General features: G+C 42.3%; 2 protein-coding genes across 3 annotated transcripts; both read left to right on the forward strand.

Moving 5' to 3' along the window:
- The first annotated feature begins 410 nt into the window (after nt 1-410).
- On the forward strand, nt 411-9103 carry LOC103971445 (serine/threonine-protein phosphatase PP1). The gene is made up of 4 exons (XM_009385466.3): nt 411-771; nt 7684-8243; nt 8327-8518; nt 8686-9103. Exons 1-4 carry the CDS (start codon nt 576-578, stop codon nt 8707-8709), a joined length of 972 nt encoding a protein of 323 aa, XP_009383741.1. The 5' UTR covers nt 411-575; the 3' UTR covers nt 8710-9103.
- A 725-nt stretch (nt 9104-9828) lies between these two features.
- On the forward strand, nt 9829-19635 carry LOC135626336 (U1 small nuclear ribonucleoprotein A-like). 2 transcript variants are annotated; one of them, XM_065131563.1, is made up of 5 exons: nt 9829-10001; nt 10973-11145; nt 18270-18363; nt 18551-18645; nt 19188-19635. In XM_065131563.1, exons 1-5 carry the CDS (start codon nt 9905-9907, stop codon nt 19479-19481), a joined length of 753 nt encoding a protein of 250 aa, XP_064987635.1. In that variant the 5' UTR covers nt 9829-9904; the 3' UTR covers nt 19482-19635. The 2 variants fall into 2 exon arrangements, with proteins under 2 accessions (XP_064987635.1, XP_064987637.1); XM_065131565.1 differs by having other exon boundaries at nt 18554-18645.
- The last annotated feature ends 118 nt before the right edge of the window (nt 19636-19753 follow it).

The raw sequence follows: 19753 nt of genomic DNA on the forward strand, positions 1-19753 counted from the left end.
CATGTTTCATTCCAACTTCCTTTTAACCCATCAAGCACATCAATATACCTCGATGGTAGGTCCTGATCAATTAGTTGGACTGGGCCAAGCCAGGCCACGTTGAAAGAGTCGGGTCGCATTTGATGGCCCATAAACCGCTCGTTATTTGAGACCCTATTCAACAGTTACCCGCCGCACGTACCCCTCCAATCAGAACTGAGGGACCCGCATGAGTCGCCAAGGCTGGTAGGGAGACAATTTTGAAGGCGGTTTAAGCGAGGTGTCTTATCAAGTGCAGCAGCGCCACGCGCTTTGTCCGACGGCTGAGATGATTTCATGCTCTAAATCCGACGTCTATTTCACATCGACGCGCTTTTGAATTCCGCTTCCGCGGAGGCTTTTCCTTTGTTCCAATCGTCTAATCCTGGCAGCATTCGTGCTCTGTGTTTTTCCCACGCTTCAATCCCCTATCCGAGGATTGAGAGAGAGAGAGAGAGAGAGAGAGAGAGAGAGAGAGACTTCGATTCGCCAAGAGGACAAAGAGAGACGCGCTGCAGTCTCTGGGAGCTGGGATCGGGAGGCGAGGGGGAGCGAAGATGATGATGACGAGGGCCTCGATGGGCGCCATGGAAGGCCCGGTGCTCGATGACGTGATAAGGAGGCTGCTCGGTGGCGGTGGCCGGCAGGTCAAGCTCTTCGAGGCGGAGATCCGGCAGCTCTGCGTCGAGGCGAAGAAGGTGTTCCTCTCGCAGCCCAACCTCCTCGAGCTGCACGCCCCCATCAAAATCTGCGGTAAGTTCGGATCCTCCTCATCCCTCGATCGACGATTTTCAATTTAATGTGGTGCAGTTGCCTTTTACGAAAAACAGATTCTTCTGTTCTTCTCGGAAACTAACTAAAAGCCAAAAAATTGCAACTGTTAAACTCTCCCACGCTGTGCTGTTGATCGATGATTGTTGTTCTTTCAGATATGCATCTTATGCCTTTCTTATGTTTTGGACTAGAACTTGTTATTTAGTTGGAGCTACTCTGCAAATTAGGAATTGCTGCTTGATTGAGTCAGGAGCCAGAAAGAAGTGAGGAAAGGTTGTAGAGGATGGGGGAGATCTTAAGGTAATATTTGAGGAAACCTAACTTCCTAAGGTTTCTTAATCAAGTTAGTTGGTAGAAAGGAATTTAGCAGAATTTAATCGGTAAAGAGTAAGGAAGGAATAATGTGGAGCGAGGCGATTAAACTAGTGGAAAATTACTTATGCAGACTCACTGACCTTTATGTTGACAAGAGCAACCAACATATGTTCCATTATGATAGTAATTTACGTGACCACCAAATCTTACTTTACCATTGTTGGATAAAAGATTTTGCCTCCCTCATTTTAGTATTTATGATCATTCTGTATCTTCTATCTACACCACCATAAATGTCTTTCTGGAGCTCTTATTTACTTATATGTGGTTTTATTTACTTATATGCGTATTAGTTGGTCCTTCAGTAGATGAACGTAAAACTAGTGCATCTTGTAGTCTTACTCATGTAATTGTGCAAAATGCATTATCTTTTGCATGCCTTACCACTCTTTAGCTTTAATATGCCAATTTTTATATAAAGTTTTACAAAATTGTACAATCAAATGCACGTAAGGATATTAGTATTTTGGCTACTTGTATTTGGTAGCATGCTTTTGACATTTATTTAATATTTATGTGAATAAAATGATTAGATTTGTTAATCTAGATTTTGGTTGTCTGACGTGGAGGTGTTTCAGATCCAATCGTCGCCCTTTCCTAAGTCTATCACAGGAGGATTCGGTGTTGAGAACGTCGAAATGTCGAATTGAAATCTTGCAAAATTGTGTCGAGGTGTGCCCAACAAAGTCCAACCAATGCTTAAGTTAGCAAGTGAGCTCGAAGGATTTGGTCAAGTGCTAAACCTAATAAAAGTCAATCCTAATCCTCATAAGTGACATACTTATGGGGGTTTTATAGTACGATGAGGGATCGTGAGACCCGAGATGTGGTTAAATATCGGGGGCGGTAATGCGCATCTTTCGACCATGAATTCATCGAATCTAGGAATCACGGGATTGTAGCTATGCTCATTTTCCTACTCAACCACATCACCTACTTAATGGACTAGGGACCCACATACATGTGAGCTAGAATGTCGACAACTTGTGTTATCTACCCATATCATTTGCCACCATCATGCTTCGACATATGAAGTAGGGCCAAAGCACGATGTAACTCTTTTAGGCTATTCACACAAAGGACTTGGTGGTTAATTGAGTTATATTTAGGTTGTCGAAGTGACGCTTTGTGGTTGATTCAGTGTTGTTGGCATTGAAGATGGTACTTTAGGCTGCTTCAGTTGTGTTGGCATCTAAGATAGTGCTTCAAGTCTATTTGATTGTGTTGGCATCGGAGGTAGCACTTCAGGCCGATTCAATTGTGCTAGTGTCGGAGATAACACTCTAGGTTGATTCGGTTGTGTTGGCATCGAAGATAGCGCTTCAGGCTGATCAGATTGTGTTGGTGTCAAAGATAGCATTTCAGGTCAATTCAACCATGCTATCGTCCAAGATGGCACTTTAGGCCAATTTGGTTGTGTTGGTGGTGGGGGTAGCGGTTCAGATTGATTTGATCGCACTATCGTCAAAAATGGCGCTTCATGCCGATTTGATTATCCTGTTGTCAAAGATGGCACTTTAGTCCGATGCGGTCATGGTTGTGTCCGGGGGTAGCGCTTTAGGCAGATTCAGTCACGTTGGCATCGGGGTACGCTTCCCTTAGTGGGATAGTCATTTTGGTGCTTCCTTATACTATGCATCATGTAGATTTTTTGTTTCGTAGAGGCAAGTTGCATGATGGTTTCGTCAATGAATATGATCGATGCATGTGAGCTATCTCTATTAATTTGATTTCTCACAGACACATCATATTAACAACTATGTCGGATCATGGGAGATCTGATCCTTGGCTTGATGCAATAATTACCTGCTATCTCACATTGTGGCACAATCGAGAAGCTTTGCGTGGCGGTCAGCTGAATTGTTAGGGATCCTGAAAGATTACAATGGGGTCCTACCACGTCCTTGATCCTAAGGGGATCACCCGACGATCCAACGACGAAAGCTTAGGGGTCACTCAACCCCTATAAATTGGATCCTGACTTTATTTGCTCCTCTCATGCTTTTAAGTGGTTTCGGAGCATTCGGGCTTCTCGAGCTTAAGAACTCCTCAAGGATTTAAAACTTCCTTAGAAAAAGGATTGAGATGTCCTCCAACTCTTCTTCTCCACATCCATTCGGGACTTGAACGAGTTATTGGCTATGTCACCATCTTTGTTTTCAGCCAAGGAAACTTCTTCCTCCTTTGAAGGGGTCGAAGTTATTATTGAGGGAGGCTGCCCTTTTGGAGGAAAATCCCTCTAGTAGTAAGTACCCACAATCTTTAACAAGATCATTTAAACTCGACTTGCGCTTTGCTGTGAGGACTTAGGATAATAATGAGATTTTTCATATTTTGATCGAGTTTGAGCTTATTACTGCTCAGCGTGGTGATCGACCCTATACATTGAACCACTATTTCCACACATAAACCAATGCACTGGAGGTTGAGCTTTGATTCCTCTTCATTCGTTCTTTGTCGGGGTCTTTCAATATTGGAGGACCTCGCCTGCTCGGGTGGCAACTAACACTTTAAGTTACCTTGTGGCCTTTATTGGGGAATGCCAAAGGATCGACACTGCCTGACGTCTTCTGTTGTAATCATGTTGCAACATATGCTTCAAGGGTTTAGTATACTTCCTTTTAGCCCGAAGTAGCTGCAACATCAAAGGGACACTGAGCTTCAACAAGGGATGGAAAAGAAGGTTTTTTTAATGTCATTTCAAGGAATGGATGGCTCGTTAGCATGTCTTAGACCGTCCGAAAGTTTGCTATTGCCCCTCCGAAGTTGCACAAGTTCGACTTGGAGCAATTCCGTTGAGTTGCTCACTCCTTGTTCAAGTTCACTGCAATCCAGCAGATGAGCGAATAGTGGGTTATTGAAACAAAGCTTAGTCTCGTGTCTCGGGGTTAGTCTTTGCTACCTTCCCCTCTTATACTTTGAGGTTTCGAGTTCATGATTGGTTTTGCTTCTTTGTGTATTTTACAAACATGGATTTCCATAGAGACATGCTTCAGGTTGCTTCCAAGCATGGGAAGAAGCATTCTAACCCTCCCAATCCTCTTGTTGGGACAAATGGGTTGCACGTGTCTGAAGGCATGAGGCAGAGCCGAATCCTCCTATTGAGATTAGGGCTTCATTATGTCGAAAAACTTAGACAGAGCATCACATACGCAGTGGAAGAACATAAAACAAAAATCCCATATTTCTCAAAAGAAAGAAGTTCTCGTCATCGTGCGATGATTGGTGTGCGAAAAATTACAAAATCGAAAATTATATGCATGTGAAAGATGTGTTACATAGGGAGATCGTATATCCCTAAAAACTTCTAGATCTATAGGAGAGGATGAAGAAGGTCAATTATCCTCCTCTTTACCGGTGATCCACAAGGTAGATATGGCGAAGACGCTTCTCAAATTGCTGCACGATCATCCTCTCCACATGTACCACGTAATCAAGAAGGGGCCGACCCTTCTTACTGTCCACACACCCCAAACTGGGGCAGTCGGCTAAGGAGGAGAGGGAGGGAGGAGAATAGGAGGTGACAGGCAAAAAGGGTCTAGCCTATGCCCCTTTGGTTCCCTCCTATTATAGAGGTTCCTGTCAACTTAACCCTAATGGATCCTGTCTTATTGAGTACTGGATCTCTATCCAACTACCCAAGCCTCTTTGATTAGTGGATCTCTACCCAATAATCTCTCATTGGCTCTTATTGGATCTTATCCACAAGATCCAATAATTCAAGGGCTTATTGGATATCCAATAAGATAGGGTCTCCAGCGGATATCTCATATTCGAACCTCTACTTGTTGCAACACCTACCATATGTGTGATCCTCTAGGCCCAATATCGAGCTGGCTGTGAGTCATACCTGTTAGAACTCTTAACTCAGTGAATTATCATTTCTTATAATAATTCAATCGACTCATCGACTACGGACGTACTAGGCCACTACGTCGTAGTTCCCAAACGATATAAGAGAATCCAATCTATTGGGTCTATTTGTCCTTAATTACCGTGTATCTATAGTCCCTCATCCATTTAATATTCCAGAGACCGTATAACGAGCATGGTGCTATCAGGCCCATACAAAATCTACTCGAGTTCGCTTTAATCAAATTCTCTTGGAGAATTCTTTCTCTCAATCCGAATAACCCTGGCCAGGGATTTGCTTGAGCAAGAACACATAGGATATGCTTCTCATGACACCGAGAGCGGATAATCCTCTATCGATACTCAATTGCTTTCGTAACGTTGGCTACGACCCCCGACGATCGGTTGTGTCAGATCTGAAACCTCCAGACCTATAAATCCAGTATCAAAGAGCGAAGTACTCATACTAGACATCCTTGGTGTCTCAGGTCTAAGGATCAAACACACAAATGAGACCACGAAATCGTTATTTGATAATGAAGTACTATCAACCATCCAACGTTCCGTGAGTGGATCAATCAGTGAACTCATTCTTCAATGAGCACTTGTATTGTATCCCTAGTGTCCCCACACGAGCAGCTATGAGACCAACCGCCTCTATCATATAGATGAGTATATAGCACACTAGTCTGTCCGGTTATCTCGATGTCTCTTTGGAGTAGTAACCTACGATTGAGATTATTTAGTATCTGTGTTTAAAAGTGAATCAATCTCATTATCGCGATCTGATTCTCATTGCACAGATCCATGGACATTACAATATATGCAGCATGCACCATAAAGTGAAAAAATGCCAATAATAATAATAAGCAAAAAGACTGCGTAGCATGTCACACGTGCCATCACTCACGTGGTTGGCTTGCAAGGCACCTATGACTAGCACACTAGGCCCGAGCATCGGGCACCTCAACATGCTTGAAGAGGAATGGCGAGCCTTGGCATTGAATATGATACACAAGCACCGAAGGGACTCACCACTACCACCTCTATCTAGCTAATGCTAGAGGATTAAGGAGCCTTCCTTTTTAGGGTGTATAGAAGGTCCTATCCCCCTTTCTGCCACGAGGGGGGAGTCTTCGAGGGTTGTTGAATCCTCCCGTTCGAGGAGATCTCGATGGGAGAGGCAGTGGTAATGGTTTGGGGGGGTTAAGACCTTCAATCTCATCGGCCCACTCGAGCGGCCCACCTCTTAACGTGTTCAAGGTCTACTTGATAGATCGATTCTCATTCGCTGCGAGTTGGCACCAAGTTGGCCTGAAGCAGGAGAGGGTCCCCTTCTAGCTCAATTGGGGGTTGGTTGCGACCAACCAACTCTTGGAGGTTCCACGAGTGGCCGCCTTAAGGAACCGGGGTGTCCTACACTTGGGGTTAGTGAAAGGTTTGTATGTGAGGTCCAGTAAGGACCTCATCGTTAACGCCCATAAGGGTACCATCATGGTAAGCGTCTAAACCACCATATAGTGGGAGCATTGATCAATTGAGTCCTCGATGCCTTGGTCGTCGTGTCTCACTTGTTGAGGGAGTGCAATGACCTTCAGAATAAGGCAATTAACTCGAACATAAGATAACAATCATGCACGAGGCAACTCAATTCTAGCTTAAGGTGGATGAGATGGAGTTGAAGTCCATTGCAACAAGGCATATGGTGTTGGAGCCATAGGATCAGCCATAGATCTCATGGCGTAGAGGAAGTATAAGTGGAATGGGACTGATTTGCTCAAGTGGCAATGACAGCCTAAATCAAGCTCGCCAATCTCCAAGGTATCGTGGAGGGTCTCAATGGGTTGCTCCAAGAAGAAGAGGCCTGTTGTATGGAGTACAAGGCCTCTCGGGGCTTCGCCAAGGGATTAACCCAGTTTGGATATAGTTCCTTTAACTTTGGGTATCTCTTGGCAATTTCTCAGGTGACTTCGACCACCTTAGATTAGCTTTGCCCGAAGATCCCATCAACATCACCCCATCAACGACAAATTCCCCTTTGGGAATAATAGATTCAACGGTCATAACGAGTCCTCAGATCCTATGAAAGAATATGATGTTGAACCTGGTGAGGGGGTGGAATGGGTGGTAGGTGAGGAGATGACAGAACCGAGACGAGTCCTCAATTCAAAGAATGTCGAAATGCTAAATCATGACTTTGCAAAACTGCATTGGGTGCATGCCCATCAAAGCCCATCTGATACTTAAGTTAGCAAGTGAGTTCAGAGAATTCGATTAAGTGTCAAACTTATTAAGTCAATTGTAATCCTCGTAGGTAGCTTACTTGAGGGCTTTTATAGTACGGTGAGGGATCGTAAGACTCGAAGGTATGGTTAAATATCATGGAAGATTATCCTACGATCATAAATTCACCGAATCCAAGAATCACAGGATTTTAGTTACGCCCGTTCACCTCCTCAATCACATCACCTAGTTAGTGGACCAGGGACCCACATGATGTGCGAGCCAGAGTATTGACAGCTTGCCATGTGTTATCTTCCCATATCAAGATTAAAATGGATGCTTGAAATTTAGTTGTTTGTTTTTACTAACATGCTTTTCACATTTGAGTGATAAATTGGCTTGAGAATCTTGAAACATTTTGATATGCCTTTTCTGTTGCAGGTGATATACATGGGCAATACATTGACCTTTTGAGGTTCTTTGAGATCGGCGGTTTCCCTCCTCATTCGTCTTATTTGTTTCTTGGAGATTATGTGGATAGAGGCAAATATAGTTTGGAGACCATATGCTTGCTTTTGGCTTATAAAATAAAGTACCCGGACAAAGTCTTTCTTCTAAGAGGCAACCATGAAGATGCTAAAATCAATAGAGTCTATGGATTTTATGATGAGTGTAAAAGGAGATTCAATATTCGACTATGGAAGACATTTTGTGATTGTTTTAATTGCTTGCCCTTGGCTGCACTGATAGATGAAAAGATTTTGTGCATGCATGGCGGTCTTTCACCAGAATTGGAGAACATTGACCAAATTCGAGATATCTCAAGGCCCACTGAGATTCCAGACTATGGTCTTCTTTGTGATTTGCTTTGGTCCGATCCTGATTCTGATGTACAAGGCTGGGGTGAGAGTGATCGAGGAGTTTCAGTCACTTTTGGTGCAGATAAGCTTGTCGAGTTTTTGGAGAAGAATGATCTGGATCTTATTTGCCGAGCTCATCAAGTAATCACTGTCCTTTCTCCTTCTGTTCCATTTTTTTTCCTACGCTTTGTTAAATGTTGCTCAAGTTGATAGTTATTTCGTAGGTGGTGGAGGATGGATATGAGTTCTTCGCTCACCGAAGATTAGTCACAATTTTTTCAGCTCCAAACTATTGTGGGGAATTTGATAATGTGGGTGCTTTGTTGAGCATAGATGAAAACTTACTATGTTCATTCGAGATATTGAAAGTAGCCACACCCGGAAGCTTTGACGCATTGGCAAAGATACCCAATAAGGTAACCTTCTTTTTCAACTTGGAGAAGATCTGTTGTCTTACCAATGATTTATGTATAAATATGAAAAAATGATAACAAGTTTATTATATGCTTAACATACTAGTTAAATTTCCTGCTTTACTGAAAGACACTAATCCAGCTGTTCGTTCTTTCTTCCAAACAAGCAGCCATCAAAAGGAGGAAAAGTTTGATGCGTCTATTGACGATGTTAGAGGATGAGTCGGCCTGGCGGGCGGGATCTTGTGGGTTTGAGCTGACCGGAGCTTTACATTGTTTGGTGCTGATTCTGGTTGGCCCTGAAACACATTCCACTGAGTCTTGAATCATTAGGAGAGTGAAGCCTATGTCTCGTTCTTGCGCCAGTAGCCGACGCTTTCTAGTTGTACAGCAAACTAATACATGTTTTCTTCTTTTTTTGCCACTACTCCTCCTGTACACGACTGCTTTCAAGGGTCATGCTGATTCAGGATGATCCGAGTCTCTTAAGCTGTTGAGATGAATGGTGACCAAGCAACAGCCGATGCTTTTGACATGACCTGAAGTAATCAGTCAATTGGGACCTGACAACTACATTTTTTGCGGTCACCCTCTCATTGCTACGCTGATAGGTGAAAACAAAATACATTCTATACCTTTTTCTTTATTGAACTCAATCGTGTTTGTTTAAGATCAAATGACACTTTGTTACGCAAGAGGTAGGATGATAATGTGCCGGAGAATCGGCAGGCCAATTCCTGTTAGTATTAATTATATGCCTCTGTGAATGCTGGTTTCGGATTAATAGTTTGGTATTATGTCTTAATCTTAATCCATTGATCTATTAACTTCGTTATTAGCTCATGCAAATAGAGGCTTCGTTGGATAGTAATACCGTAATGTTGGGTTCTATCTACCAAAAAAGCACATTTGGAATAAATACTTCATTTTAAAATTTGGCGTTCGTTTTTTTGAGAATTAATAATTACGAATATATGGTAATTAATAACCATTCAATTCATGATACGTGTCATGGATTTAGCTGGCTTGTCCAAGTTAAATGGTATTTTAATTTACTGCATTTGTAGCTGACGAGCCAAATTAATGTCTTTACTTCAAAAGGGGTCGGATAAAAATTTGCACAAGGTGATTCCACAGGATCGTGCGCTTCCGATTTCATCATCATAACATGACCATCGGATCGGACGACAAGTGACCGATCTTTAGAGGAAACCGAACGCCCTAACGCGGTGTGAGACGGGAGCACACGTGGCGACCTATCTTTGTTCGGAGTCGTGCGGTCTAAGGAACGGTTCGACTAACTCACTCGGTGATCACCGCTTCTCCAGTTGGGCTCCCAAAACGTGTCCCGCTTAGAGTGCGGAGGGAGAGAGAGAGAAATCGAGAGAGATGAGCACCGATGGCGGCGGAGGCGGGGAGACTCCGACGGTTCCACCCAACATGACCATCTACATCAACAACCTCAACGAGAAGATCAAGCTCGACGGTGATTTATCGTGAACCCTAGAAGCACCAGTTCTTGTTTTCCTCCTGCTCTTCGTTCCTGTTCCTTTTTTGGTCTGTTGCATGAACATAGGACGATGAGTTCTTGCTTGCCCCATTCTCTTCGTTCTTTCTTTCTCGGGTTCTTGCCTGTCCACGTCTCTTCGTTCTGTTTGTTTCTTCCTCCCTGGAGTTCTTGACGGGTTGTTGTTTTCTATTCTTTTTTTGCACTGTAAAACCTAGAAAGGATGCGTGCGCTTCGGTAGGGTTCTTTGGATCTTTCTATCTTGCTTTTGGTGCTTGGAACTAGCGATGCATGCTCATTAAGGCGTGTTATATTGTCCTCTTAACCCTAATTTACCGCCAACCCTAACTGGAGTTCTTGACGCCTTCTTGTTTTCCTAACATCTTTAATTTTCGTCTTTTTTCGAGTTTTTTGCTGCGCTCTCTCCCTTTCTCACAAACCTTGGAAACGACGCTTAGAATTTCCGAGTAATCTGTATGATTTCTTGAACCTGTTCATCAAGATCTCTTCCTCTTTTAACGCTAGGTTAGCTCCCGTCCAGTCAGTCAAATTACGATCATAGCGAGGCAAAATCCTTCTTCTCTTTGTTCTTTATAGATTTATGCTTATCACACCTCTGTCTGTTAAATCTCTCACTTGGCGTCATTTGTACAACAATTCACTTGTACAACAATTCACTTGGCGTTATGTTACAATTTACTACTTTTAACTGAATATTAAATAGCAGCACTTGGTTTGTTTCTGATTCTTGAGTAGTATTTCCATTGTTCATAGCGAGCATTGAAGAGAAGCCAGCAACCAAATGTTGTTATGCTAATTCGCATTAATTGATGTTTCCCATATCATAATTTTGCAAGCTACTGCTGTAAATCTGCTTGTCCTTTTTCTTTTTCTAGTTTGATTATAATAGCTGGTTACAAGAGCTAATTCAACTTCTTATTCCATTCTAGAACTCAAGAAGTCTCTGCATGCTGTTTTCTCCCAGTTTGGGAAGATATTGGAGGTTCTTGCTTTTAAGACATTGAAACACAAAGGGCAAGCGTGGGTAGTCTTTGAGGATGTTTCATCAGCAACTGAGGCACTTAAACGAATGCAAGGATTTCCTTTTTATGATAAGCCTATGGTAAGCTTTTAATGCCTCAAGTTGCCTGTATGGAACTTCTGTGAATTTGAATGTCTGTCAGGAATTTCTTGTCATTTGCACCTGGGGAAAGCTTTCTGCAATGTCCTGAATTAATTGTGATAAACATTTTATAATTAATGCTTCAACTTTTGTGATTTTAAATAGCTACATATTTAAGCACTGTATTATCATGCACTTAGCTAGTTTTGCCTAAGTCGTACGGTGCCCTTGTGTGTCCATCTGCCAAGGTCAGTTTCCTCGAAAACTCCTATAGTCCCTTAGGACCTACAAAAGAAAAAATGGGTTAGAGAAAGTGTTTCACTCGATATTTACAAGTAATCATTTCAGCAAACGCTTCATATTCAATATAAACAAACTTTACAAGCTCTGAACGGTCATACAACAAAGGGTCTAAAATTGTTAACTACAGATTGAAATCCCCATATGACACAATCTTTGTTTGTAAGCCTAAGACAACCACCAAAACAAAAGAAAATGGGGTTGCTAAGCCTACTATCAGTCCTTTATATGCTGTGCAAAGCATGAACAAAACCGAAAGATATGGGCATACATGAGCATTACATCAAACACCCCGTTTACAGTTTTGTTCGTGACATTCTCCCCCACTTATTCCTCCGACGTCCTCGTCGAAGCCTTTGCAGACGCTGCATCTCTTCGCCTTTGCTAAGTTTTTAATCTTTTTCTCCAGTTGTAATGCGCCTCTTGATTCTCAACTGGATTCCGCTATTGTTGTTGAGTAGTCGAACTTTGATCCGCCATGCTGCTTTAACTTGCCAATGACTCTGGCTCTAGTGTGGGGTCGGCTGAGTTGTGCTGATCCCTGTTGTTTCTTATGGATCTCTCGGATGAAGGAAAAGATCATCCTTAATATGTTTTAGTCCCTCAAATGCCTCATGTCGCTTGAATTAGGTGGATGCTTGTTGGAGCTTTAACGAGCATCGCTTCGCAGACCTTAAATTTTTTGGGTCCTTCCTCTGTAAAATTTGTCCATCGATTCTTCTTCCACTTAGTCGTCACTTCCAAGTAGGTTTGCATCACTTCCGCTTTCGATTGACATTCTGTTGGGAAATGAAACGGATAATCTACTCTCAGTAGCATTGATCACTATTGGTCAGAATTTGATAACTACTGTCTTCCATTAGGTTTCTTCAAAGAGTCTTTGAACCGGTGCAGAGCTCCTCTGCTGGATAGATAAGAGAATTGAGGTACTCGGTTTCACTCATTCTCTTAAGAGTTCAAAAGACAAATGTTACTTGACTTCGCTTGCTTCCTCGAGGGTTGTACTCCATGCATCGAGTTGGTTACTAGCCTTCGCCGCTTTTTTGCTCATACTTTTGAAGCACCTGAAGTATTTACATACCTTGTGTCGAGTTAGCTACTGTGATTCATCTTCTCAATGTCATCGAACTTTTGGAATGCAAGAAGTTTTCATCCCAACTTGGAGCAAGTCTCTAATAGTTTTGGTTGTCTCTGGGATTGTACCGTATCTCCATTATTTTTGCCGCCTATTCCTCTGAGTTGCAAAGGTATAGCACCGCGTACTGCATGCTTCGTTTCTTGGTTGAGCACTCTTGCATCGACCCGAAGTCCTTCACTTTCGGCTATCTTGATGATAAGCTCGTTGACATTGGTCTTATGAAGTTCCTTAGCCTTTGCTCTTTAGCCTTGTCTTGTTATTTGGAGTTTGCCTTTACATTCTCCACCTCCTTGGCCCCTTTCACGACCAAGCACTCTCCATCTAAGAGAACAAGGGATCGATGACTTCACGGAAGCCCCGTCTTTGCGGTACCATAGCGTTGCCATGCCCACGACCCTATTATTCATCGCCTCGCATCTGTGTCCCTTTCTTCGCGATTGGTAGATCTACCTCTATGGCATTGTGGCCTTCTTTCGAGTCTACCTCCATTTTAATCGATGCTTGGTTTTGGGTAGCTAAGTTCTTCTGGACTCGTCGTCGCTTTCTCGCCCCTTTCGACCACTTACTTCAACACCTCTGTGTTCTCTGAGCAGTTCCCCTTAGTCGATGGAAAGATAGCATGTATCTCCTATGCATAACTACCGCCATCTTGTTGTAGGGTTCGTACCGATTCTGTTCTCCTTAGCTTCATTGATAGCGATGTTCGTTTACTCGGCCTTGTCCTTTGACTTGCCGGGCTCCCTTAATCAAATATGAGCTCTTGAGCAGTCCAACTCTCTAGCCACTCCAATCATACCTTTACATGATCAAGTCCCCCCCCCATAAGACTCACTAGTACTTGCATTCGATATTCTCCCTCGGTGATACATAGCCCCCATATGCTGATGACCAAGACTTTTATCTGATACAAAATTCGATGCACGCACGAAAGACTCGCCTCTACGATACCATAGCATTCACTTCTTAAATCCATAGCCTTTCTTGCCGTCATGTTGTTCACTGAAGTGGAGCTCTCAATGGCTCCCGATCATACCTTTATATGATTTAGTCCCTCGCGGGATTAGTTTCATATGTATCGTATTGCCACGAATTGTTCCACCACGATCCGTTGTATCATGTTGCCACCTGGTGACATCTATATTGCATTCTGATCATTGTGGGATGAACTCAGATTGTGATCCCTCCATATGTGGCCTTTGCCAACACATCGCAAGACCTCTTCCACCTTCGATTATGTTCGGTCCATTAGCAATCAACTTTCGTTCACCCGCTCTCGGGTCACACCCAGACGAAGCATAGCTCTACGACGGTCTATCGCCTAGTAGCTCTCGAAATCCACTGACTTCGTTGAAATTAGTGCACCATTGTTTGGATCTTGGGCCTCTGCCCCTACCAGCACAATCGTCGCTACGCACCGCTTCCTTAATGGCAACTTGAATGACAGCACTATGGCGTATTCTTCAAGAGTACCCGCCTCTGTGTCCTCTTGTCCCATGCCAAGGCCTTCCGAACCTAACTTCGCCTCCGCAAGTTGAGTTGCCTTGGTTCCTCCGTCAAATGCTTCTCCGAGATAAGGTGCACGTACCTCGACGCTCCCTTCGTCTTTGGCACCATGCAGGATGAGTCCGCTCCATCAGAATGACGGACCCATAGAATGACATGATCCTGCTCTTACCTCTAGAAGAGTTCATGTCCTTGACCTCTATCTAAGGAAAGCTTCATGCCTTCGCTCCATATTTTATCTTCTATGCCGACTTCCTTCATGCAGCTTGGGTACTTCACCAAGTTACACCCAAGTTGCTCTACTCCTCGATATGCATTGAGTTGATGGTGGCCCTCACACCCACCATTGCACGGATCAACCCTCCGTTGAGTCCGATCTCCATATCAGCTCTAAGTGTATTTCATTTTGTGTTGTCTTGGGTCGCTCCCCTACTTGATCTCACAATGCATCCATCAATACATTACCTCATTCGAGATCATGCGATAACTCCTCGCCACTCGCTCGGTCCGTTGAGCTTTGTGGGGTTGTTGTCTTAAGGTACTCCTATTCAACATGTGTAGTCCATTGCACATGATTCTCCCTTTGGAGAATCGAGACTTATCCCTCTAAGGTATTTGTCGCATTGGAGCAACTTCTCTCTTCGCATCCTTCCCTATGGAAGTTTCGGAGACCACCATCCCCTTGGACTACTCCGTCTTGCTGAACAAACTGTGCATTGTTTTATCCCTGCAAATGCACTTGCTAGATTGTGACTCCTCACCAATACAGCCCCTGTTGCACCCCTTGAGGCCTAGCAACATGTTGAACTCACTGCACACATCAGCCTCCTACGAACGTATCCTTCTCATGCCGAAGAGAAAGTTTCAATGCTCTATGACGTCGAGTTTCGGTTGCCTTGGGATGGCCACGAACATTTCATCGTTCGCATACAAGTCCTTGCATGAGTATCGAATTCTTCGAGTTAGCAATTCCACTCATCTCTATGAGCTTTGCATAACTCTTTCGGTCATTGAACAATCCATTCCACTTTGCACGGTCTTATCACCAAGCGCCTCGCTTGCTTTGAGCACCATCAAGTATGGTTGCTAATGTGGAGTTGTAGCTCGAACTTAACCATCCCAACCTTTGTGCACACACATTCTTTCTAGCTTGCTTGTCCTCGTGGTGCCTCTTACGCGAAGGGTTGGCCATTCCTCTGAATGTCAATCTCAAATGCTCGCTCTTCTGAGCGACTCCTTTTCCCTACATCTCTATGTCGTTTCCCCTAAATGGTCGCGTGTGTTGGCTGCCCTCAACGCAGCCCCATTAAGTCCCCCACATTTGCATGCCAAGTGTTTCTATGTATGCTTGTCCTGCTTTGATACAATATATCACGGACTTAGCTGGTTTTGCTTAAGTCGTGCGACACCCTTGTGTGTCCATTCGTAAAGGTCAGCCCTCCCCCCCCTCGAAACCTTTTATGGTCCCTTAGGATCTACAAAAGAGAAAACAGGTTAGAGAAAGCATTTTACTCGGGATCCACAGGCAATCATTTCAGCAAACACTTCATAGCCGATGCAAATTATAGACTTTATAAGCTTTGAACAGTCGCACAACAAAGGGTCCAAGATGGTCCACTACAGACCAAAATCCCTACAAGTGCCCATATGACACAACCTTTGTTTGCAAGCTTAAGACTACCACCAAAACCAAAGAAAATGGGGCTGCGAAGCCTACTATCAGCCATTTACATGCTGTGCAAAGCATGATCAAAACTAAAAGGTACGGACGGACATACATGGGCATTACATCAAACACCCCGTTTACAGTTTTGTCCGTGACAGTATGGATGGACCATGTTATCATGCCTCGCAAAATTATAATGTGAGCATAGACCTCTTTTAGAGAGGGGTCATAGGTTTAACATTGGCATGTTGTTGTAGATGGATGCGACGGATTATAACCTATAATTAAAATGAAACTGCTATAGTCATGATATGCTTGCTGAGTCAATGTGTTTTTTTTTTTCTAGTTCCCATGAGAAATAGTTTCATGAAAATATCAGCTTTTTTTATTCCAGAGTACCACAGATGGCATTATGGCTTGTTGTTGGGATATAATGACTTCTTGTTGATGCTGTTGTGTACAACACAGTTGATAAATGAAAACCATCTTTATGGAACTTAAGGTTTTAGATGTAAAGACATCTCGAGTGGATATTCATGAATTCATACCTTGTACATGTGGTAGCTAAGGTCTTAAAGCATATTACTGGCTAGCAAAGTGCCTTTGTCTCTGTCAATCTCATTTTTCTAAATTGCATCACTAAAATAAAAAGGTTGAAATTTGCAAGGGTAAATAACAAAATAAAAAGCAGTGGAGTGAAATGAGAGGTGCAAGGATATAGGCTCATGTGGGAGGAGAGGAAGGATAGTCTGACTCCTAATATTTTCGTGGGGTTCGATGGGGATATTGAAAAAGTATAATGAATTTGAATAATTCAATAACAATATTAGTTTCTGTGTTTTGAATAATTTCTTCTCCTATGACAACAGAATAATCATATCATAATTTTCCTTCTATTTTGCTGTGAATGTAGGATTAAGGCTACATAAATTTATTTTTCTGATTGACACTTGATGGTTAGGTGGAGGGCAAGGAAAGAATTGACCAAACATCTTTACATCTTTATGATTTTTTTCGTTATTCGAAATATTTAGTACATTTGGAGGTATTTCTGGTATGGTTAACCCATATTGTTTGACAAGGTGGTAACATCTTCTGCATTAAATTTAGTTCCAGTGATTTCAATATCGATTTAAATGGTGAGTGATGAAACCAACTTCTAAGAAAGAATATATGATATTGGATTAAGGTGGTTTACTTTGGAAGCAAGTTATGATGATTAGGTGGAGGAAAAAGGTGTGTGTCAAATGATGCTTATCTTGTTAGGAAAAGTATTTAATATTTATGAGTTAGTATTACTGCCAGTGAAGGTCAACGATTCTTTGTTTAAATTTATAGAGGGATTTTTTAACTGTATAGTATCTATGATAAATTATTGTGCTTTGCTATCACTTCCTTGAATGACTCCTTAGCCAGCATCTGAGGTATAATGAGATAATTGTAACATAAAACTTAAAACATGTATACTTAGTCTCATCTAGTGTTTGTAGCTGTGACAAGTGAATTTTCTGTTATCAACCTTATGATGGGCTTTTTAAACCAAGGTTAAGGGAAACTCATATTTTCAGTCTGTTGCAATTTAACCTGATACTGAGATCATCATTCATAATCATTTCATTATTTCTAGAGCTGATGGTTTTGGACCCTCAAATTAGCCGTGCATGTAGGATAATCTTGTAGACAAACAAAGCTTTGTGGGCCCCATATTCATTAGCATTGTACTTGTTTACATGGCTGCCCCTTTTGTACTGGTTTATGAGATTCGTCGAGATGAATAGTGCAGAGCCATAAATGCTTGGTTGCTTCTTAGATCAGCAATCAATAAGAGAACATGTGGAATTCCTTCTGTACTGGAGATAGCACTCTTTCATCATTCATAAAAAAGGGAAGGAAAGGGTTGCCATTCCTTGGCTAAAATATGTAATTATTTTTGTTGATTGTAATTGTGGTATCTGCCAATGTGTTGTTATTTTTCAAATGCTTATCTGCATCAGATCTTTGTTATTTTGATGCCACTCGTATCAGTTTGATAACTGAGATCTGTAGCCTCTCAGAAATTTACTACTGCAGTACTGCTACACTCAATTATATTGTATTTGGAATTTTGCTTGTAGCAGTCCAATTTTGCACCATGTGAAGAACATTTTGGTTAATATGTTATTTCCAAGACATATACGAAGCTTTGTAGACACAGATATTCCCCTTGAATCTTCCTTATTTTCATACATCATTCATGTTCAAAATGTTGAACAAATTCTTTGTAATTTCATGTTTGTAACATAGCCCGCATTTATAAGATATTTTTATATATTGCTGATTAGTACATATTCCAGAGCAAGCAAAGCTTTTGTGGCATTAGTTTAATATACAGTCTGATGGAGCATCTTATTTATTTATGTGGCATGAAGTGATCTCTGTAAAGTTGTAATTCAGTATTGAACTTTGAGAGTACCCTTGCCCCTTGTAACAAATGCTTCTCATGTTTGCAATTGACCAACTTATTTTCTGAGAAATCAGAGAATTCAGTATGCAAAGACGAAGTCAGACATAATTTCAAAGGCTGATGGAACTTTTACCCCTCGAGAAAGACGGAAGAGGCATGATGAGAGAGGTAGAATTAAAATTATCTTCTTTCCCTTGATTTCTCGATCCTTGTGCAGCCAATCATCATATATTATTTGATTTGGTGACTGAATTTGGGGATATTTTCGTTTTTGTGGCCTCGTAATTTGCACCTCTTTGTGTTTGCTATTGTGTGTAATCTATAAGACGATGTATCTGGGTTTCATGTGATGCAGCAGACAGAAAGAAGCGGGAGCAACACCATGATGCTAATCAAGCTGGGACAGGGATAAATTCTGGTTATTCTGGTGCCTATGGAGCTGTACCACCGGTAAGCATTGTGTTTCATATCTCTACTTTCTTCTTTTTTACAATGGCATATTACCTCATGTAAATCCTAGGTCATGGGACCCAGTAGCTTTGCATTACAGTTGCAAGTGTTGCATTAAACATGGTCTTCTCTCAAAGGACTTTATCAACGTACCTTTGAAAGTTCTTCAGCTCTTGCCTATTCTTTGTGATTATGTCACCCCACCAAAATATTAGAATTTGCATGATTAGCCTGATTTGTGATGTGTAGTGAGGAAGTTTGTTTGGTAATTAATTAGCTGTAATTAATTTAGATACACTTATTTTAGTGTTGCCAATAGTGTGTGCGCTTTGGCATCATGCTGAGGCTGCTCCTTTTGCAATATGGTGATCAGGGTTCGAGTGATGTGTTTGCAGGAAGTAAGATTACATACATGAGTTCTCTACTAGATCCTATATTGACGTAATACGTTTAGGTTTCACTTCCTTCGGAGTAGTAGTACCTATGGTTGTGGTGTCTTCTCCTATATGTGACGTAATAATTTACATTGTGAAACCTTTCAGCTGGCTCAAATGGCTTACGGTGGAGGGGCCAAGTCCATGCTGCCGGAAACACCAGCCCTGCCCAATAATATTCTGTTTGTTCAGAACCTCCCCCATGAGACAACGCCAATGATGCTGCAGATGCTGTTCTGTCAATATCCCGGATTCAAGGAGGTGCGGATGGTGGAAGCAAAGCCAGGGATTGCTTTCGTGGAGTATGGGGATGAGATGCAGTCTACGGTGGCTATGCAAGGGCTTCAGGGCTTCAAGATCACGCAGCAGAACCCCATGCTCATCACATACGCTAAGAAGTAGCCTGCTTGTTTGGCAGATTACTTTTTTCCCTGATACCTTCTGATCCTCGATACCTTTTTTCCCGGTGATGTTTTGCTCGCTCGCAGTTTGTGTCAACAATGTTTCGATTTTGTTTGTGCTTGAGATGTGATTTCTTATTAGTTATTCTTCTCAAGACCGGAATCCCTCTTCATAACTCTGAAAAAAACAGGCCCTCGTTGCTGGGTGAACACTGCATTTTCTGGGGAGAGAGCACACCGCATTTTCTTGCAGCTCGAGAAAAGGGAGCAAAG

This window comes from Musa acuminata, chromosome BXJ2-11 (genome assembly GCF_036884655.1).
Source record: "Musa acuminata AAA Group cultivar baxijiao chromosome BXJ2-11, Cavendish_Baxijiao_AAA, whole genome shotgun sequence".
In the NCBI taxonomy this organism is placed as follows: Eukaryota; Viridiplantae; Streptophyta; class Magnoliopsida; order Zingiberales; family Musaceae; genus Musa; species Musa acuminata.